Raw genomic sequence first — 21,740 nt, 5'->3', positions numbered from 1 at the left:
GAGAGACTTGGAGAACTTATTGGAGTGACATCTTGTGTGTCTCTGAGTGTTTCCCCTTTATTATCGATAATAAAGTTGCTTCTCGGACTTCGACTCCTGCAGCCTTTTTGAGCATTTTTTCTCGGACAGCTGAATTTGATTTACAACAAAAGCATCACAGGAGCTCACTTTTTTGGGTTAATTCCTCAAATGGTGTCAAAACTGGCTAACTGGTGAGATCACCTAAGTGCTCATATTCAGACCCAAATATCCCCAGAGCCTACTTCTCAGTGGAAACCTGTTTGGTAACACCCTTTCTGCAATGTGGTGACAGCTGGGAATCTAATACTTTGCTCCAGTACAATGACAGGATGACAAAATCCTGTATTATCTACAACTGACAATGGATGGCCATCACCAGTCATGTAATGGGTAAGAGATTTCTTTTTTTTTTTTTTTGCTGTCTTCGGGTTGTCTCTGGAAACTTTCTCTCGCTTATTGCAAGGATCTGTGCATAACTCCTGGAAGCAGAAGACATCCCAGTTCTTGCCTGTCCTGCATACTCACAGGACATATCACCCATTGAGCATGTTTGGGATGGTCTGGATCAGCATATTGGACAGTGCTTTCCAGTTCCTGCCAATATCGAGCAACTTTGAACAGCCATTGAGGAGGAGCAGACCAACATTGCACAGCTCACAATCAACAGCCTTCTCAACTCCATATGAAGGAGATGTGTCATGTTTTGTGAGGCAAATGGTGGTCACACCATAGAAAACCACATGAAGATGCTCCATCACGATAAAATTGTTAAGGGTTTGGACTGAAGACATAATTAATTAACTTAGCAAGAGTTCAAAACAGTTCAGCAACAAGTAATTTGTCTGCGAGGGCAAATTAAGCAGACATGGGGCAGGCAGGTGAAACATGAACGAGGGCTGGTACAATAAGACAGAACAAAGGCTAATGACTGGGGAAAGAGAGCTAGTATGTACACAAAGGAGATAATGAGGAAGTGGGGAACAGGTGTGCTGTGGGTGAGGAGATCAGATGGCTGGGATTGGCTGGAACACACTGAGGGTAATTATAGGGCAGGTGTAGGTATCTGAAATGATAATGACTGGAAAACAAAACAAAAAAAAAAGAAAAAAGAAAAAAATGGGCAAAAAGACTAAACAGAAGTAACTGTAGCATGACAAAAGGACCTCAAAACTTTATTTAAGTACAATACATAAATAAATGTACTTAGTTAGCAATTTCCACCAATGGTATCTCACATCCAATGTTGTCTCCTTACATTTATTACACCACTGACAGCTATGGCCGGAGACATTATGTTTTCATGTTGTCCATCCAGTACATACATATGCCAGGGAGGTACGTACATATGTACGTGCACCTGGACGGAATTTCTTCAAATTTAGTACAAAAATACAGCTGGACTTAAGGATTAATTTATTAGAATTTGGCGTTGATACATCAAGGACAATGTGACCTCACAAAAAAACACTTTTGGCCATAACTCAAGAATAAGCTAATTATGACAAAATTTCATACAAATGTCTCATAGGATAAAATAAGTAAGTGAAACTTTGTATCCAAAAGATTGAAGATGAACTTCATTGTGACATCATAATGTTCTGCAAAACACTTTCCTGTCGTCCATCACTCAACACCATAACTCAGGGGCAGAAGGGCAGATTGACATTTCAGTTTGTGCAGTGCAGTACAACATGCAACATTAATATAACATATGACATTGATCATTTCTCACAAGAATACTGGCAATAGTATTTTCATGGCATTTACATTTTATAATCTATACATAATGTGCATATACACAATTGATTTTCCATAGTCCTGTATACCTTTTTTTAATCTACTGTATACTATTTTATCTTGACCCTTCTATGCCACTGATTTTGCTTTTTGTAATACTTTGTGGCTGTAATGACCTAATTTCCCCGGTGTGGGATCAATAAAGTCTTATCTTTTCTAATTTGCTAATCTTGGGTGTCCACTTTGAAACTGTGGCAATCATCCAACACCCTGAAAGAGACCCAGTCTCTGATAAGAAAACTAATTTTACAAAATAACAACCCAAAACTTCCTTATGAAACCATTTCACTAGTTTTAGCTGCCATCACTATGAACTGTGAATTTACTAAGTAGACTCTGATCTGGATGTGAATCTAATTAAAACCTGTTTGATGTGACGTGATTATGGACAGTGTTGGGGTAGACATGGGGAGCTTTTTTTTCCATCCCTCTCTCCCTTCTCTCTTTCCTCTGGCAGCCTGAACAAGCAGATGGACTGAAGCTCCTGCCATCCATGGCCCAACAGTGAACCCTCTTTAAAAGTCACTTAGATTTATTCAGAATCAAATGGGCCTGCTCAGCATTTCCATACATGCCACAGAGCATGACTACATGTTAATTGCTTCATTGTACCACGCAATGTACCTACGTGGAAGCATTTGCATTTGTTATGTCTCTCCAGTCACTTATTCAGGTTTTTCCTTTAATTTGTCACCCATCTGTAGATCATTTAATTTGACCTGATTTGTAAAAAAAAAAAACAAAAAAAAAAACAACGTGTTTTTTGTGATTGTATAGTGGAGTCAGAGAACAGGAGAGAGACTAAGATAGCAAACAAAAAAACAGAACAGCATATTCCATGGTTTGACCTGTGGTTTGAAAGATCAGCAGACAGTTCATTACTTGTTTATGACATGTTTAATATGCCATATATAGCATTCCAAAACCAATCTCAACTATAGTGTTTGAAAAGTGCATGGCTTGTTTATGTATATTAAGTCATCAACATTTTCTAATAGTTCAGTCAGTCGGAGCCACTTTTGCTTGCAGAGTAAGCAGCAAAGGTAAGCAAGTTGCAGCATCTTAAATAAGGCGCCCTGAATGAGATTTACCAATCTGATAAATAGAATTGAATCAGCTGAGCCACCAGCTGATTCAATTGAGATTAGCTGCTATCAACTGATGTGCTGGGATTGTGAGCTGAGTTTGGCTTCAGTGGCGTGCCTGAACTAACACTATGTTCAGGTGGTAATAACCTCACCTTTTCCCCTCTATACTGTAGCACCATCTCATGGAGAAACATTTGACAAATTGTTCCATCACATTAGTAATTTATGTACTCTGTGTTATTTCAGTGTCTCAGTTTGTACTGTTGAATTTCTTAGTTTGTTCCCTCAGTTTAGTGCCTTTGAAATACTTGACGAATTTCCTTAAATTCATAGCATTTAGTTATTTGGACTGTTTGCTGTAAAAACATGATGATAATGCAGATATCATCCAGTTCATAGAAACTCAGTGGTGGCAGTTTATAGAAACCTAATAGGCACCTGTTCCTCTCTGCCTTGGATCATTCATCAACTTTCCTAAATTGACATTAAGCGAACAGATTACTAATCTGAGGTAGTGATTTATCAACATTTTCACATCTACCAGCATCTGTACTGTTTTCTCTGCAGTGCTATGAAGGAAAGATTCATCATACTGAGGTATTCCACGTAGATACACAGGTAAATAAACTGTTGTGCAATATGGTGCATCACATACTGGTAAATGTCAACAGCTCTGTAATTTTCGGAGGTTTTTCCTAACCCTGAGCCATTTGTGTGGAGTGTTATCTGTGATATTTGGCAAGTTGGACTCCATGTGCTGGGGAATCATGAAGTTCTCATCAGTTCATGCTGTAAATTGTCCCAAAATTGTCCTCAGACTAAGATAACAAGTCCACATATATTTAATTTCAAACTAGCATGTTAACATTTGGAGGACAAGATGGCTGAGAATAAACAGAGAAAATAACTTTGATTGAGTCTCCTTTGTTCCAGTGCCACCATTGAAGGGGACTTCTTTCAGCAGGACCTCCACTGGGTAATGGTCACTAACCTCAAGTGCCTGAACAGAAACCACACACAAAGCTGTTAACCAACCTCAACACACATCTACAGAACGGAATTTATGCTTTGTATAGGATTGTTTGCATACATTACTGTTATTTTTATTTTTCTGTTACCTGGTCCTCTGTGAGTCGGTATTCCATTTGGAAGTTAAATGGTTTGGCTGAAAAAGGCACAATTGCTCTGGCAAATCTTTCCCCATGCACAACGATCCTGTTGTAGCACACAGAATGGACACCAGCATTCAGAAACACTGTTAATTCAATGTATTTGCAGTGATCAGTGGTTTCGTTTATGGGGCCCAAGTAAATGGTCCCAAACTATTACATCAAGTTTAACTTTGGTGAATTACGATTTTCACTGGTGACACAATAGAACTGACATGTTTGTAACTCCCTGTGAGACAGGAGGCAAATGGTACAAATGTCTTCTGAATAAAATGTGGGGACTTTATTGTCCTGTTAGCAACTAACCTAGCAAGCTCAGATAAAGATCACTATGCCATTCAGATCCAGTGCCAGGAGTAGTTCATGAGATGGGCATCTGATTTCACAGAGGGCCAATTTTTCACTCACAGGGAAACAGCAAATTAGACTCAGCAGCTTCAACACAGTGACACTTACTGTATCACAGAATAAAATCAAATGCTGGACTTTCCTTTCCAAAGTAAAACCTTGCTGTGCCATATCAAACTTAGTTATGACTGACAGGTGCCACGCCCCTCACTGAAAATCACTATAATGTTCCACAGAACCTGAGCCTGGTATTTATCAGTGATAGCATGATTGGCTCAGGTCCGTGGATACTGTGCTGGTCACAGACATACCTGCACACAGGGACCCAAACCAACTGCCACAGTGACAACACACTAGAGGGTGCAAATACAGCGGCCTCCACTAAGGTCACTGAGATATAGTCAACACATTTGTGACACTGTGCTTGGCAGGCCTGGCAACCTGAGGCACATCCAGTACAATGGGTCTGGATGGTCTGGACCAGAGCTTATGGTGAGTGTGAGTTCACCTGTCATAGGTGCAGGAGGTGGTTGATCGCACAGTGGTGTCAGTCTTATCTGGAATAAGCCAAAAGAGGCTCTTCTCTGTGATCAGGCGCACATTCTTCCTGTTCTTCTTAGCAAGGTAGCCGCAGTCAGCATTGAAGTCCCCGAGAAGCATCACATTCTGTTCATACACATACACAAAAACAGTGATGTTAAGACTTCAAAGTCAACTGAACTTCAGCCTCAGTTGTAGTTACATTCAGCAAACCTTACCTCAGTTTTCCACATCCTCTTCACATGTTGCAAAACGTCATACAGTGCATCAAGCTCCTTAGTGGTGTTTGTTGGAGTGGTGTGCTGAGGTATGAGGACAAACTCCTTTATGGCTGAATTTATGGGGTTTGGAGGGAGGGAGGGAAAGGTGTTTATAAGCCTAAACATCACTAGGCTTTTCATCATCTTAAATGGTTATTCTGAGTGTTAGAGAACTCACCTGTTTTGGGGGCTTTGAAACGGACAACAAAAGGCTCTCTGGAGAAAGCATCAACATCTCCTGGTAGTTCATCTGGGTACTGATATTGGCCAGTGAGTGTCACTGTGTCTGTCCTGCACACATTCACACAAACACATTACAGCCTGTACTTAACATGTTTTAAGATATTGGTGCATTGAGCTGCAAAGAGGCACGAGTGTAGACACATAGTTCAACTCACCTGTAAACAAATACATACTGCTCCTGGTATGAGTCGGACCTGCCCAGTCTCTCACTGGCCACAACATCATACGCATGTTTATTGTCATAACTGATTGAAAAATCAATGGACAGAACAGAGGACACTGTTAATACTGCTCTTTGAGCTAACTCTGTCTCTCTGTGTGAGGGGTGGTCGTGACTGACAGATGTGTTGTACTGTATTGATAGGACTGCATAGTTGTGTGGTCTTACTGTGTTTATGTGTGCGTGGGTTTGAAAGCAATTGATTAATCACCTGTTAAGGCGGTCAAGCAGCAGCAGTATAGCTCTTTCTTTACTGTCTCTCACTTCCTGAAGCAAACACACATCACAGCGAGCGATGATCTGGAATAGATATCACCGCAATGAAAAAGCGACTTAGACAATAATAGACAGAGGTGACTGCTGCATGTTGGGTAAGAAGATGCTAGCTATGTCATTGCTAGTGAGTACATAGTAGTGAGCCTGTTGGGCCACAGATGCATAAAGAGAACTGGATACAGTGCTGCTGTCCAGTCTTGCCGCCAGTTTGTACCAGGGGCCACTCATTGCATTGCAGTCATAAAAGCCCCTGAGGCCAAAAATCATTTTCCCCATAGACCACCATGATAAAAGATGTGTCTGCAAAACACAGTGCCCTGAAATTGAAATACATTACATTCTAATACATTCTACTTAGCATTTATATAGCATTTATTTTCTGGTTAGAGTGTACAGTGTGATTATACTGGAATACGAAATGTTCACAACCCCAATACTTACTTTATGATCACAGAGAATGGGGTGAATTTGGTAACATCAGTTTTGATCATCAGATAGGTCATACATTGGATACCAAAACAAATTATGGTTCTCCAGTACTCATCATTATGATATGCATAACCACGTCATAGCTACAGCCATAAAGGTACACCCTTCCTCCCATTCTTAGCCCAATGTTCCACAGCAACAGGTAGTAACCTGCTTATCCCCTAAACTCTTGTCCTCTTACTTTGTACACCCTCATTTGTCCTAATACAGATACCCAGAGAGTATATCAGTAAGAAGTATTACTGACAGGCCGTATGTACTACATAATTACAGAGTAATTTGAGAGCTGTAATCTAAAATGGAATGAATAAGAACATTTACCCTCTGACAATCAAGACAGAGTTCAAACATCAAAGTGTCTCAGCCAAATGTGTCTTTGTCTTACCCTGGTAAGAGTATGCATGACATCGCTCTTTTTTGACTTGGATTCCCCAAAGTGATGCAGGTTGAAGGCACAGATTCTAAAATCTGAAGCCCCTTGAATATCAAGCGCTCCCATGAGGACGGAGAACAGAAGGAGGGAAGAGGACCTCATGGCACACAGCTGCAAGTGAAAGTAACCTTGTTTGCGACGATAAAAACACAAAAGCACAATCAGATTAGATTAAACATCTACAGTTTGTGTACACAAAAACTGCAGAAAGAGCAGTTACTGTAAATACACATATGTAGAAATCTGGACAAGAGTGAACGTTCCATCAGAAAGGCCACATGAGACAACTGCCTCCTTGTTGCCTCCCCCAAACAGTGACATTACCAGTTGAGGTCACAGTGACCTTTAACTTTAGGCCATAAAAATTTAACCAGTTCATCCTTGAGTCCCAGTGAAGGTTTGTACCAAATTTGAAGAAATTCCTTTAAGGTGAGCCTAAGATCTCCTGTACACGAGAATGGGACAGACAGACAGACAACCTGCCAACACAGTGCCTCCGGCCATGATTGTCGCCGGTGTGGAGGCATAAAAATGCACAGGCCTGACCACTAGACTGACCAGATTTTCACAAACTGCATTCTCATTTAAATGCATAGCCCTCTGGAATTCTCTACCTGCCAGTTGAAAGCAGATTTACCAGGAGGGGAATAGCTTAGCTTAGCATAAAGACTGGGGGAGACTGCAAAACTGGCTATGTCCAAAGTTAAAAAATACTGGCAGCATCTCTGAAGCTGACAGAGCTAAACATAAACAGAAATGTAAAAATGACAGCTAGACTCAGCAAGAAAGCGATTCAGTCCATTTTCCCAAGATATTCCCTTCCAGACTTTGTACAGTTTAGTCATTTGATGCAGGCACAACTTAAAGTCTCCTGTCTTTATGTGTGACAGCAGACAGCAGACATTAACATGACAACACACCTGTGACAGATCAAGGGGCAGGAGCTTCAAATGCTGCTCTGCTCATGTCATGTCACTGGTGCAGAGCCTGTTCAGAACAGGCTGGGTGTTTGTCCTTTGGTCTCAATGTCATTGACCTGCAGAGCTGGAGAGCCCAGACAGTTCAAGATGCAGCATGTGCCTCCAATTTTTTTCCCCGTTTTAAAACTTTATTAACAGCACAGTATTATCACAATGCGCCACCAGTTTTAAAGTTTATTGAAGTGTTCCCAGTCTTACACCTAATTTTGATAACAATAATTATTTTTGTTATTTCTGTTTCTTTGCTAAATGATAGTTAATTCACTGAATGTAGGGCAAAGCAACAAACTGTACACTCACTCGAAATGGATCTGAAACTGCTGAATCTGTAACTGCGGGGACTCTCTGGCTCGGTTCCTCTCCTGTATTGCTGCTTGCAGCTTTCTTGACAACTGCTCATCTAAACAACTTCACAATCAGCATTGTCCTTCCTATGTTCCTCAGCAATACACCCGCCAAGTGTGAAGAGAATCGGATGAACAGTTGTCAAGAAGATCGACAGTCAAACACATCGGATACATCCACACGAATGTGTTCTCATTTTGAAAGGCATAACTTCACGTCACCTCCACACTACTCTTTTTTTTTTTTTTCAAAGCTATAAAACAGAGTTTTGGAAATGCTGCTGATCCTATTTTAGTTTACTCCAGGATTGTGTTTTAGTTTGGAACGGCAGAGACGTACCCTGCGTTTCATTAATAGTTCCACTTTCCCTCATTCACTTGCCCTCAGCCTTTGGTATTACATAGCAGCAGACGTCGCACAGAGGCTACTTGGTGAGCAGAGACAAAATGGACGGGGGAGGAACATTTATATTTATTAGGAACAATTATCTTCTGCAGATAATTGTAATATGTCATTACTTGGTAATTAGGTGCAACAATGATTTAGAAATTTCTATTAATGATCTGTATCATGATTATCACAACTATTAAGAATTTTGATATCTTGCAAAACAGCAATGTTTCCATTCGCTAACAAATATTGTTGGGAAAAATATTAAATCACACAACCTGAACAATACAGCGCTCTAAGTTATGTGACATTTTTCAGGAAATTATCAAGCTATCAATGAGATTTGCTTGCAAAATCTACTAACTCTGTGAGTGAACTATACACATAAGCCTACCTGTACCGACCAATAAGGTATATCAGAGAAAGTGAAACAGAAAAGCATGTGAGATAGTGACATTTTCTGACCTGCAGTCGGCTGGGGGTCTGTTATGGTTGCTTGAGTTTTATGTGCATTACTGCCACCTGATCATGGATGTATTTTCTTGCACCAAATACATAACTGCAATGCATTGTGGGTGATATACAGTGGCATGAAAAAGTTTGTCTACTCTTGGTCGAACTGTCTCTCACTGTAAATAGCGAAGCAAGACGAAATGATTTCCAAACAGCATGAAGTTGAAGATGACACATTTTCATTCTCCTCTTGTAGAAGCCATCCTATTTTTCATCTTCAGCTTTTTTTACAGATGGTGTAATGTTTGCTTCCAGAATTTGCTGCTATTTAATTGAATCCATTCTTCCCTCTGTCAGTGGAATGTTCCCTGTGCCACTGGCTGCAACACAAGCTCAAAGCATGATCAATCCAGCCCTGTACTTGACAGTTGGAGAGGTGGTCTTTATAAAATTCTGCAGCCTTTCTTCTCCAAACATACCTTTGCTCATTGCTTCTGATGCTGAATTTTTTGGTGAGGATGTGCAACACCTCTGCAGTCTGCTAACTCTTCATGAAGGTCTTCTGCAGTCAGGTTGATTTGCCTCTCTAACAAACCTACGAGCAGTTCTCACCCTCAGACCTCAGCTTCGCCTCCACTGTTCTGTTAACGGATGTTTGTGAATTCCATTTTGACTTGACGGAAACAGTGACTTGAAAGCACTTTGCTGTCTTTTTATAGCCTTCTGCTGTTTTGTGGGCATCAATAATTTTAATTTTCAGAGTGCTAGCAGCTGCTCAGAGGAGTCAGACTATCTATAAAGCTTTAAAATTTGTATCACTTGGCCTTTGCTAATGATGTTTTTGATCAAACCACTGCACTGCCAAGCTAATTAAGGTCTGAGAGCTTGGTAAAAGTAAAAGTTCTCAGAGAGCTCATATCTCTTGCAGTGCTCAGACGTTTGCATGGTGCTCTTTTCCTTGTTTTCCCTCTAAAATTGTACAAAACAAAAATATTGCTCTAATCTTGCTTAAGATGTTAAAGAGAATGTTTCATCTTTAACTTAATGGCTTTCAGAGATTAGTCCATCTTCTACTCACTTGACTATTCACAGTAACAGAAATTTTGACCAGGGTGCCCAAACCATTGCATGCCACTGCCCACTGTACAGTGACCGTTGTTGCTGACTTGCTCCCTCAGCGGATCGATCACAATAAGTTCACGTCAGTTTTCAGTTAAATGGAACAACACTTATGATGGCGGAGGGGGTTTCTCTGAGTGCTGAGGGGAGGTCAAAGGGGGCATATTGAATGTGGAATGAAATGCAGCTGTTTCCCTTTGGAAACAGTGATGCAGACACCCACGTTCCACTTCCTGTTTCCACTGATTCATGATTGTTCTCTATGCTCGCAGCTGCTGTTCATTTTATAATGCTACAACTGCCTATTTGTATAGGAGGCAAGCTATTCCCAACAGGACCACCTGCCACCCTGAAAGAAATAAAACATTTTATTTACTAGTGTTATGTTATGAATTCTTCAGCTTCCACAGAGTTAGAATGTATGTAATGGCTATTGTGAACACCTGTGTGTCTTTCCTGGCCTGCTTTCTGCCATCTTTCTCTACCTGGAGGAGCAAAAAAGAAAAACATACCCTCTCACTGGAAATAGCATAGAATCAAATGTTTTGCTGGATGCAGCTGGTTGCCTTGTCTATTTTGCATTGATTGACCAAACTTCTTTCTTGACTTAAACTGAGCAGCTGCTGACATTCATTGATATTCACTTGTTGTACATGTTGATGTGAAGATGTTTACATTAGGATGTGAGTCATTATGACCATAGAAGCATGAGAAAAATATTACTGCATACTGTAAATGAGTGGTGGGAGAGGTATTCAGATCCTTTACTGAAGTCAAAGTAAAAATACTACAGTGTAGAAATACTCTGTGTTACGGGCGTTAGGTGTTCGTTTCTTTTAATCTGTTTATTCTTGAGCCTCTCCAGTTCAGCAGCGTGGAACCCATGACGTCACCGGGGATTCCCTTTCGCGGCGGCTCCTAATTTGGAGATGCTCTCTCTCTCCAGCCCCCCCTCGCCTCCGTGAGTGTACCCGACCAATCCAGTGGCTCCAGCTGGCCTCTCCTCCCTCCATTCATCAGCGTACTCTCCAATCCGGGCACGCGCGCACATTATAAAAAGTGTGTGCTGTCGACGCCCGAACAGTGATCAGTTCGCCTCGTCGTGCCTCTTCGAAAAAGTTGTAAGATTAGTACTGACAGTGAGTCTATAGTTCTGTTCGATTAAATTGCATTGAGGCACTAGGTTTGGGGAGCTGGGCTATAGTCAGTTTATTTTGTTTTTCACACATCACCGTGCACCACACCATCGGCAACTTTTCTGTTCGCGCATTAGGTTTATGGGTGGTGGTCCCCGTGTAATTTTTGTTGAGGTAAGAAACAGGGCAGGCAGATAAATTTCTTCTTTTTGTTGTTCTTTGTAGGCTAGTCAATTTTGGGGTGGAATTGAAGATAGGCGTAGCTGTGTTTTGTTTGTTTTATGATTTGCCGCCACCCGCCGCCCTCTCCCTTGGTTATTCCTATATTTGGGTTTGTTTGTTGTTGGTATTAATTGTTGTGGTGGTTTGAGTTCATTAAACAATAAACGGCATTCTGCTTTTTAACATCACCGCACCGTGTTGCTTCCCTTTATCCCTAGCTTAATCCATCAAAGGGTCGTAACACTCTGTTACACGTAAAAGTCCTGCATTCTAAATCTGACTGAAGTAAAAGTACAACAATTTTTGCATTAAAATATACTTCCAGTACAAAAAGTAAAAGTAGTCATTATGAAGAATGGCCCATTTCAGAATAATGTATATTACTGAGGTATAATCATTGATGTATGAATACACATTTCACTACTCTGTTGCAGCTGGTAAAGGTGGAGCTATTTTCTTACTGCTGGGTTAATTTGTGTGAATTTCACCCTGAAGCTCATCTTATAATATTACATCATCATTTATTTCTTGATAATATTTTATGTTATTAATCTGAATCTGCAAAGTGGCATACGTTTTAATTACGCTGGAGTAAAAAGCATAATATTTGCCTCTGAGATGTAGTGGCATAGAAGTAGCAGTACAGTACTTGATGAGTTACTTTCTACCACTGTTGGAAATGTATTGTACATTATGGGAGCAGGAGCCTTCCCTCCAGAATGAAAGAGAAAGTGATTCCTGCTGTCTCTCTGCTGCTCCCACAAAACAATGCTGTGTGGAATAAAAGTGCAGCCAACCACAAACATTATGTGTTAATACTGAAAGTGGGGTTCCGGGTAAGATGGCAGAGGGAGCAGTCACACTGTAAGTAGCTCCGAATAGCAAACCTTGAAAATCGAATAATACGGACTCAAAACTCACATAAACTTCACTCTGCTGGTTGTAAAACCTACCGAAGTCAAGTCAGAGTCATTCAGCACCCTGTAAGTAATTCCGGACAATTTGTAACAACACCAAAGACGGTACAACATGGCTAAAGCTAGCGCCAATACTAAAGCTAGGGCTCTCCTACAACACAACTACAGTGGTCCAGAGAACATGGAAACAAACGCCAAAGGCATAAAAAACATTTTAACATCGCCCTCCAAACCGTCAGTTCCACAGAAAAAACAAAAAGGAGAGGAGAACACGACTGTAGCAGCTGAAGGTGAACATGCCTCAACTGCTGCTATCCTGGCAGCGACTGGGACATTTCAAAACATGATGGAGGACTTCAAAATAGAACTAAAACAAAACAGACTCACCATGGCCAACATTGCAAAAGCGGTTGAATTTAATTCAGCTGAAATCAAAGAATGCAAGGAAAAAACTAAGAATTGGAATTAGAAGTGAAACAACTCAGAGAAAAACACAGAGCTGGAAAACAGGACTGCAGAGGTAGAGCGATACAAAAGGAGATGGAACTTAAGACTAAATGGCCTGAAGGAGGAAAAGGAAGAAAACACACGTCAGATCATCAAGGACATCATCGGAAAGATCGCTCCACACTGGAAGAGGAACATGGACTTCATCTTAGACTCTGTGCATCGTCTAGGACCAAACATCGCCAACCATGCTCGCCGATCATCACGCAAGTCACTGCAAGACACTTCAGGGATGAACTCGGTGTACCACCAAACAACACCCCGTCTGCAGGGAGCTCAACATCCGCTTTGCAGAAGATCTCACCGAAGCTGACAGAGAGGCATGAAGAGCTGTATGGCCAAAAATTGAACAAGCGAGGAAGGCAGGACATAAGACTATGTTTTGAGGCCCCCATGCTTTCATTAATGGTCAAAGAGTTACACCATAGTATACCATACAATAATAATTCGGGATATCTAATCCCGCAAGCAAGTGAGTTTTGATAAGCAATTATGCTCTCAGGGTTTTGCTACTGTAAAGGTTCAATATCTTTAGATAACACTTTATTCTTGTTCTAAAATAGTTCAGATAACTCATCTCAATCTTTGTTTGTTTTGTGTTATATGTTCCATTTAAAAAATGACATTTCTCTCATGTCTATTAATGCAAGGGGTCCAAGAGACATAACTAAAAGGAAAAGCTTTTTTTTTTTGTTTTGCAAAGGGAAAAATGTTAATATAGTTTTTTCGGCAAGAAAGTCATTCCAAAGTTGAAGATGTCACATTCTGGTCTAAACAATGGGGAGATGAAGCTTATTTCAGCCACGGTACTTCAAGATCAGCAGGGGTCGCCATCCTCCTGAAAAACTTTAAGGCTCAGGTTATTTCTCATATGGCAGATGATAATGGTCACTGGCTGATACTTATCATGACCCTTGATGATTTCAAATTCATTTTAATCAACATTTATGGTTACAACGGGAGCACTGAAAACAGACACCTGTTTGAACAAATTGGCTTACATATAGAAAACATTAAATTAATTAAACATTAAATTTATACACTCAACCGATAATGTTATAATTGGTGGTGACCTTAATCTAGTCCATGATGAATTTTATGATAAATGTCCTTCCAGATTCTCTGCAAGTCATCCAAACAACACTTTTACCAACTTTTGCAATAACCAAAACCTAACTGATGCTTGGAGACATTTAAACCCAAGAATATTTCAATTCTCATGGTTCAACTCAAATTATAAATCCAGAATTGACCACTGGTTAATTGCAAACCACTTGCTATGCTATGACCTCAGCTCTGATATCTCTGCTGCTCCACTAACTGATCACAGCGTTATCTCTCTACACGTGAAACCTAACAGCAGGAGAACTTATTCAAACAAATACTGGCAAAGACCCCAAATTTATTGAAAACAGAAGGCCTATTACTCTTAGAAATTCTGATTATAACTACTTACCTACATTTTCACCATTCGTCTTCAGACAGGGATTTCAAATCTTATTGCAGAAACACAGTCTGGTTTCTTAAAAGGAAGATCAATCCACAATAATATAAGGCTGGTAATGGACATCCTTGAATATAGAGATCAAATTGAAGACGATGGGTTTCTTTTCTTTTTAGATTTCTATAAAGCGTTTGACTCTGTGGAACACTCATTTATCTTCCGAGTTCTTGAACAATTAGTTTTTGGAGTCAGATTTAGGAATTTAGTTGGTGGTCTGTATGAGAATATCAGCAGCTGTGTCATACTACCTCATGGCACCACCCCCAGCTTTAATGTTAATGTAGGGATTCCACAGGGTTGTCCTATTTCACCATATTTATTCATTCTAGTCACAGAAATGTTGGCAATCTACATAAAAAATTGTAATGACATTAAGAAATTAAATGTATTGGGTGCCAACCAGCAGATGGCACAACAATATTTCTAAAAGACAGACATCAGATTCCAATAACTATCGAAAAAATAAAATAATTCTCCCAAGCTTCTGGGTTAACTCTGACCTTAAACAAATGTGAACTACTTGCAATTCATGATACACCACTAAAAGACATCGGTAATATCCCTATCAAGTCAGAAATCAAATACTTGGGTATTTATCTTACAAAAGACCAAAAACAAAGTCAGTCCTTGAATGTAGAAAACAAAATAAAAGAGAGTAAAGCCAAATTAAATTCATGGCTCCAAAGAGACCTTTCAACACTCGGCCAAATTTACTTAACCAAGATGGAATGTCTATCGAGGTGTATTTACCCAGCTTACTCTAATGCCATTCCAGATAAACTGATGAAATCCATTAACCAAATCAACCTAAACTTTGTTTGGAGAAACAAACTACACTATATGAAAAAAAGCAATATGGTTAAAGAAATTAAGGATGGTGGCCTAAAAGTTATTGACTTTGATTGTCTTAATGGAACTTTAAAAATTAACTGGCTGAAATCTTGGATCAAACAGAGCAACTCATTTTGGTACTGTATCCCAAACTCCCTATTTAATAAGATTGGAGGATTGAAATGTCTTCTCATGGCGGACTTTAATATCAATAAACTACCTATATCATTATCAGAGTTCCATAAACAAATTCTATTATATTGGAAAATGTTATATGTGCATAATTTTTCACCCCATACCACTATGCTTTGGAATAACAGATATGTACTATACCGAAATAAGTCTTTATTTTATCGGGATTGGTATGAGAGAAATATATGGTCTATAGTTGAATTAATTGATGCCAGTGGTAATCTCTTGGATTATCAACAATTTTGCACTAAACATAAATTCAGCCCTTCAAAATCAGACTTTATTGATTTACACAAAGCACTTCCTCAAGAATTTATAGTTCTAACGAAAAGCATATTGGCACACCAACCTATAATGCCACAACTGGCCCCACTGTCAATACAGGGGATTTTAATCCTGGACAAAAATGTAACAATAACTTTATAAGAAACTGCCTGACTGAAAAATTATTTCCCAGCAAACAAAACAAAAATGACATGCTACATAAATTTGATAAAAAATCAATTGATAAACTAAGAACAATGTACCTAACATTTCCTATACCCCCTAAAATGAAAGAAACACACTTTAAAATTATGAACAACATTTATCCGTCTAAAGAATTACTTAGACTACATTTTAATATCGATGACAATATATGCACATTTTGTGAAAATGACATTGAAACTACGGACCATGTATTTTTCTCATGTGGCATAGTACAAACATTCTGGCTTAATATTCACAAATGGATCAAACAAAAAAAAATTCATTGTTTCCAGCTTCTATCTCTAGAGATGATATAACTTTTGGTATGATCTTGCAAAACAAAAATGATGAACTCTGTTGTAATGTAATTCTATGTCTAGCCAAACTCTTTATCCACAAGAATAGAGTACTGAAATCATCCCCCAAATTTATTGTTTTCCTGAATGAATTTAAAATGTACATGAAGTCTTTAAACCTTCTTAAAGGTATAAAAGCACAGAAATTGTATGATATCTTAAAAAATTTCCCCACCGAATTGGATAGCTGAAATTAATATGAATTTCCCCTTGTGACATCAATGTTTATTGCCTTGTTATTTTTCTGTATTCTTTTAATTTTATTCTTCTGATTTGTTTACCTTAATTCTACCTCAATCCATTCTGAATTTATTATATTGAAGCACCAAATGTATGTGCTATATTTTGAGATGATTTGCACTAATGCTAAGTTGTTGTTCCCTTGGCAATCTCGTTATACTGTTACAATGTTTGTTAAATGAAAGTTGCCGTACTTGTTTATTTCTGTACCTTTTCAATAAAGCACTGAGAAGAAGAAAAAAAAATACTGAAAGTCCTGCAGACAGAGTCGCTGCTGTTTCCTGTCCGTTTAAACATGTAGACAGCGCGGATTGGTTGGACTGACTGAGCGCTGCATGAACCACGTGATCAGCACATAAAAGAGTGTGTCAACTCTGTTTTTCACCGGCTCTGCGCGGACGGAGGTCATTTCTCTAACAGTTTTAATAGTTTTAACAAAGAAAAAAGTTAGTGTGGACAAAGCCGACAGAGGCTGACAGTCCTGTCCGTTTCAGGGTCGGGGGGAAACAAATATACTGCCTGTATTTTTTCTCCGTCACACACACACACACACACACCTCAGTTTATCAGCCATGTTCTGGTAAGATTTGTTTTTCTTGACTCACTCTTTGACGGAATAACAGCAGGTCAAAGTGAAGGACAGAAACTTACCAGCTCTTTAGCTCCTGAGGCTTGTGGGGTTTGTTTGTTTCTCTGCAGTGAAACTCGAAGCTGTGTTTCCTGGAGGAGGGACTCCCAGCTGTGGAGGTGCAGTCGATACTGTGCTGCCAGGAGAGCTTCTGAACTCAATACCTCGATTAAGATATGTCTTTACTTGTTGGAGGACTGTAGACATCAGCATTCATGTCAGATGAGACACTGTGGACATTAAACCTTAGATAGCAGCTTACAAAGAGGTTTTCAGGCTTCAGTGCTTCTCTTAATAAAGTGTTAATCCAGAGTAGCGATTGTAGATTCTGAGGGGAAAGTCTTTTCCCACTTTCTGTCTTTTGTTTTTTTTTTTAATTTCAGTTCTCTTACACAAAACTCTTCCCTCAGTCTTTTCACTCACACTATGACTCTCACAATCACACATATATACACTCTGTTTAACACAGTTAAAGAAATTCCATGAAAATAGGTGGAAAAGTGTCTGTTTTTGAAACAAACCAATGCAGTTATGGCCGTGTTGTACAGTGTTGCACTTCTCTGCACTCATTGCGCACTTTTGAAGGAATGGGCGTGAAGAAAATGCAAGAGAGGGTGGGCTGTTAGAGGAGGAACAGGGTGGAGTGACTCTAAATATAACTTCTTACTCATATGTACGCTGGTATTGCAGGAAGAACAGCAGCCATTTCTGCTGAGATGTCACACTAAGTATTGCTGAATGTTAGTACTCAATTGTTTCCCAATTTCCAGCTCTTTATCTTCACATTATCATGGTACTTTATTTTACCACCATCATGTTAAGTACAATAATCGCATCAGCACATACAGTATGACCAAGCTGGAGTGTAGCAGCTGTGTGTACAGTACAAATAAAGTATGCAGAAGTGCTTCATGGCAGTTAGTATATCAAAGAGTGAGACTTTGAAGCACAACAATATGGTCTCTACTATTTTTATACAATGATACCTAGAATTTAGACACTCACAAAATCTAAAAATGACCAATGCATGGTTGATACACCACATAAGGAAATATTTCATGTTTTATACAGTATGTAATGTGAAGAAATATATGTTATTTCTGTTGGCAGAAAAGTCATTCACAGGTTAAGAAATAGCATGTTATCCTACAGAGTGACATTATTTATTTTTGGGGTCCATTAAACCACAGAGAGCAAACTGAGCAAACTGCTATAAACTCCAGCAACAGAAATGAAATGTCCTTGTTTGGGATTTGGGAGGGTAGAGCTGTGAACTACTGTACTGACTGGGGTGTTTTCAGGACTGCTACCAGCAGAGTTCACAGAGGCTGTGGCGTCACACACCAGGGTGAGTTCTAACAATGACAAACCCTGGTTCACAGCTAAACTCAGATTAGATCACAGAAAGAAGAGTCATTTAGGAGTGGAGACAGGGACAGAGTCAAAGTACAGGTTTAGCAAGGTGGTGAATGATGTTAAATGACTAAACTCACCAGTTCACAGCCATCAACTCTGAATGTGTCTGGAAGGGGCTCAGACAGAACACAAACCTAAAGCCCCCCACTCTATTAATGACTTGCGCATGGCCAGTGACCTGAAAGAGTTCAACTGTCCATTTGAAAGTCAAGGGACCATCATGACACCATCCCACATGACTCATTTCACCGTCTCATGGCTGTCCACTTCGTCCTCCAGCACCTGGACTCCTCAGGAACCTGTGCCATGATCCTGTTTGTGGACTTGACCTCTGCCATGAATACTATCATCCCAGCTCTGGTGCAGGACGAGCTCTCCCTGTGTGCCTGACTACACCTACAGGTGGACTACAGATTTCTTGTCTGACAGCAGGTGAAGCTAAGGGAAGAAGTCTCTGACTCCTGGACTGTCAGCACTGGCTGCGTCCTTTCCTTTCCCCTCTGCTCTTCTCAGATGTCCACTTCCTGAGACACCATCATCACACAGGACCTCAAAGTGGGAGTGACTATCAGCTCTGCCTTCAGTACTATCACCAAGAAAGCCCAGCAGAGGATATACTTTCTATGGCAGCTGAAGAAGATTAACCTGCCAAAGAAAAGGATGGATTTCTACACATTACATTAATATGAGGTCTATGCTATCTGATTGAATGTGTAACATCTATTTTGGATTACTACAAATATTGTTACACTGTGAACATTTGCACATTTGTTCACAAAACTGTAGAGCTTCTTCATTTAAGTAACTTTTTTTCAGATTTTATTATCAATTTTCTGTTTTCTATTTATGCTTCTTGACTTGCATTACTTGCTTTTTACTGTATCTTTCTTTATATTTTCTACGTAACATCTACGTAAATCAAATTCTTTGCAGGTGTATAGTTGTTCTTGTCCATGAAAATCAGCCAAATGTCCGTCAATGTCCATGAGATGAATGATGACAGAGACGATACAAAAACCACCAGTAGAGGGCACTAAAAGAGAGGCAAGCAGACTGCAGAGGTCTGAGGACATTATGGTTGTCATACTTGTTTAATCTTAAATCTAAGCAGGATTATTATTATTATTATTATTATTATTATTATTATTATTATTATTATTATTATTATTATTATTATTAGCAGTAGTAGTAGTACTAGTAGTAGTTGTAGTAGTTGTAGTAGTAGTGGTAGTAGTATTAAATTCCTGTCGTATAAGGTGAACCTTTAACCACTAAGTGAGTCTCTCTGATTCTGTAGATTTGAGTTTAGTCAGTAACCAGCAGGCCAACAGTAGTGGCAGCAGTCAGAGGGACTGCAGTGCAGACAGAACTTTGAAATTGAAATGGTCTCATTTGTGTGTGTGTGTGTGTGTGTGTGTGTGTGTGTGTGTGTGTGTGTGTGTTTCACAACACTTATAGTACCTGTCAAAGAATATCACAGTCAGTTCTCTTCCTTTAGTCTTTTGTTTGTCACTGTTGAACTACCAATCAAAATGATTACGTCATCTCTACAGTCATGTGTCAGAGGTAAGAGCTTTCTTTGTCAGACTCCTCGTCTTCATGGACCTGGTGGTAGTAGCGCCTGACCACCAGTCCACTATTAAGTATTATACAAAGGTAGACAGGCAGGCAAGAAAATACAAGGAAAACAGTAACACGTCCTTCAGTAATGACACATTATGGTCATAGATTCTACAGCGTGTGTATGTGAACTGTATTAATTCATTTCATGTTGGATATGATGAAGACAAAGCCAGGAACAAACCAGTTCAGAGTATGCTGGTAAATCTGGATGTAGAGCAGGATGTAGAGCACACTGGAAATGTGCAGCTGCAGTGAAGTGAGGATGATACCTGGTAGAGAGAGTCAGCCACATGACAACACTTTGCAACAAGTTTATTTATTTGTGGCTGCTGCTTTATGCAGTGGAGACTGAAGTGGACACTGGACAAAATGTGAGTCTCTGGATGTCATTAGAGAGTAACTATATATAGAAGCCTATTCAAGGAGTTGTCTGGGGATGTCCAGATATACAGTAGGTTTGATAACCACTGTTAGAGCACATACACTGTAACTACTGACTAATAATAAAAAGGGTCTTGTGTGATCTTCCATACGTAGAGCCATGTACTAGCTGGGACCGTAGAGTTTGGATGATTGGTGTAGACATCAGGGAGAACATCAGGGTATGGGCTAGTGGGAATAAACTCAAAGCGTCTTAGAGTACAGATACATATTTACAAAAATGCTGCCGCAACCAGCAAGCAGCACTGGCCTATTAAACGTGGAGCAGCAGGAGACAAAGGAGAGAAGAGGAGGGATGAGTTGCTCAGATTCTGAGTGTGGAGTTTATTATTGTGTAAAAACACTTACGCCCCTCCACGTGCCAGGAGAGAACAATGTGGTCTGTAGGGAAAATATTTTTCAGACCCTGTTTCATACAAATTTAATGGTGCAACTTGAAATGAATGAATCTGGCTTCTGTTGACTTAGAAATTGAAATCAACAACCAACCATACAACACTTGACACACACAGAGACTCACCGGTGAGAAGACAAGAATGTAGAGCTCTCATTTACAGTATGAAGACATCTCTGCCACTTACTGTTTCGTGAACAAAACGGCTCTAAGAGGAGGAGGAGGAGGAGGAGGAGGAGGAGGAGGAGGAGAAAGCGTCACGACACACCTTTACTTGTGTTGGCCGTGTTGTACAGACGACATAGCGTCGGTGTATTTCCATGAATCTGATGCACACAATGAACGAGGGAGAAGACTGCATGGCCGTGTACTGGGATCACACCTGTAGTCTCCCTCTGGCATTTCAAACAGTCTCTGAGTTCAGCTGCTTGCTCATGACCACAAAACTGAAGTGGACAAGCAGCCAACCACAAACATTACGTGTTAATATTGACCTGCAGACAGAGTCGCTGCTGTTTCCCGCTTGAGTCCATTTAAACAGGCTGACAGAGACACATGAACCACGTGATCAACAGATAAAAGAGGCTCAACTTTTTTCTTATGGCTCTGGACTGTAAAAGCGATACCGAAATAAAACAACACACACACACACACACAGAGAGAGAGAGAGAGAGAGAGAGAGAGAGAGAGAGAG

General features: G+C 39.9%; 1 protein-coding gene across 1 annotated transcript; it reads right to left on the bottom strand.

The window, feature by feature from the left end:
- Positions 1-1,168: 1,168 nt before the first annotated feature.
- Positions 1,169-17,266, bottom strand: dnase1l1 (deoxyribonuclease I-like 1). The gene is made up of 9 exons (XM_076739933.1): positions 17,196-17,266; positions 6,837-7,012; positions 5,898-5,986; positions 5,622-5,711; positions 5,402-5,514; positions 5,182-5,294; positions 4,932-5,089; positions 4,025-4,121; positions 1,169-3,906 (listed from the first exon to the last, which is right to left on the bottom strand). Exons 2-9 carry the CDS (start codon positions 6,984-6,986, stop codon positions 3,760-3,762), a joined length of 957 nt encoding a protein of 318 aa, XP_076596048.1. The 5' UTR covers positions 6,987-7,012; positions 17,196-17,266; the 3' UTR covers positions 1,169-3,759.
- Between the last annotated feature and the right edge of the window lie 4,474 nt (positions 17,267-21,740).

This window comes from Chaetodon auriga, chromosome 10 (assembly GCF_051107435.1).
Source record: "Chaetodon auriga isolate fChaAug3 chromosome 10, fChaAug3.hap1, whole genome shotgun sequence".
Lineage (NCBI taxonomy): Eukaryota > Metazoa > Chordata > Actinopteri > Chaetodontiformes > Chaetodontidae > Chaetodon > Chaetodon auriga.
Note: the sequence above shows the minus strand (reverse complement) of the source record. Positions and strands in the feature narration are given on the sequence as shown.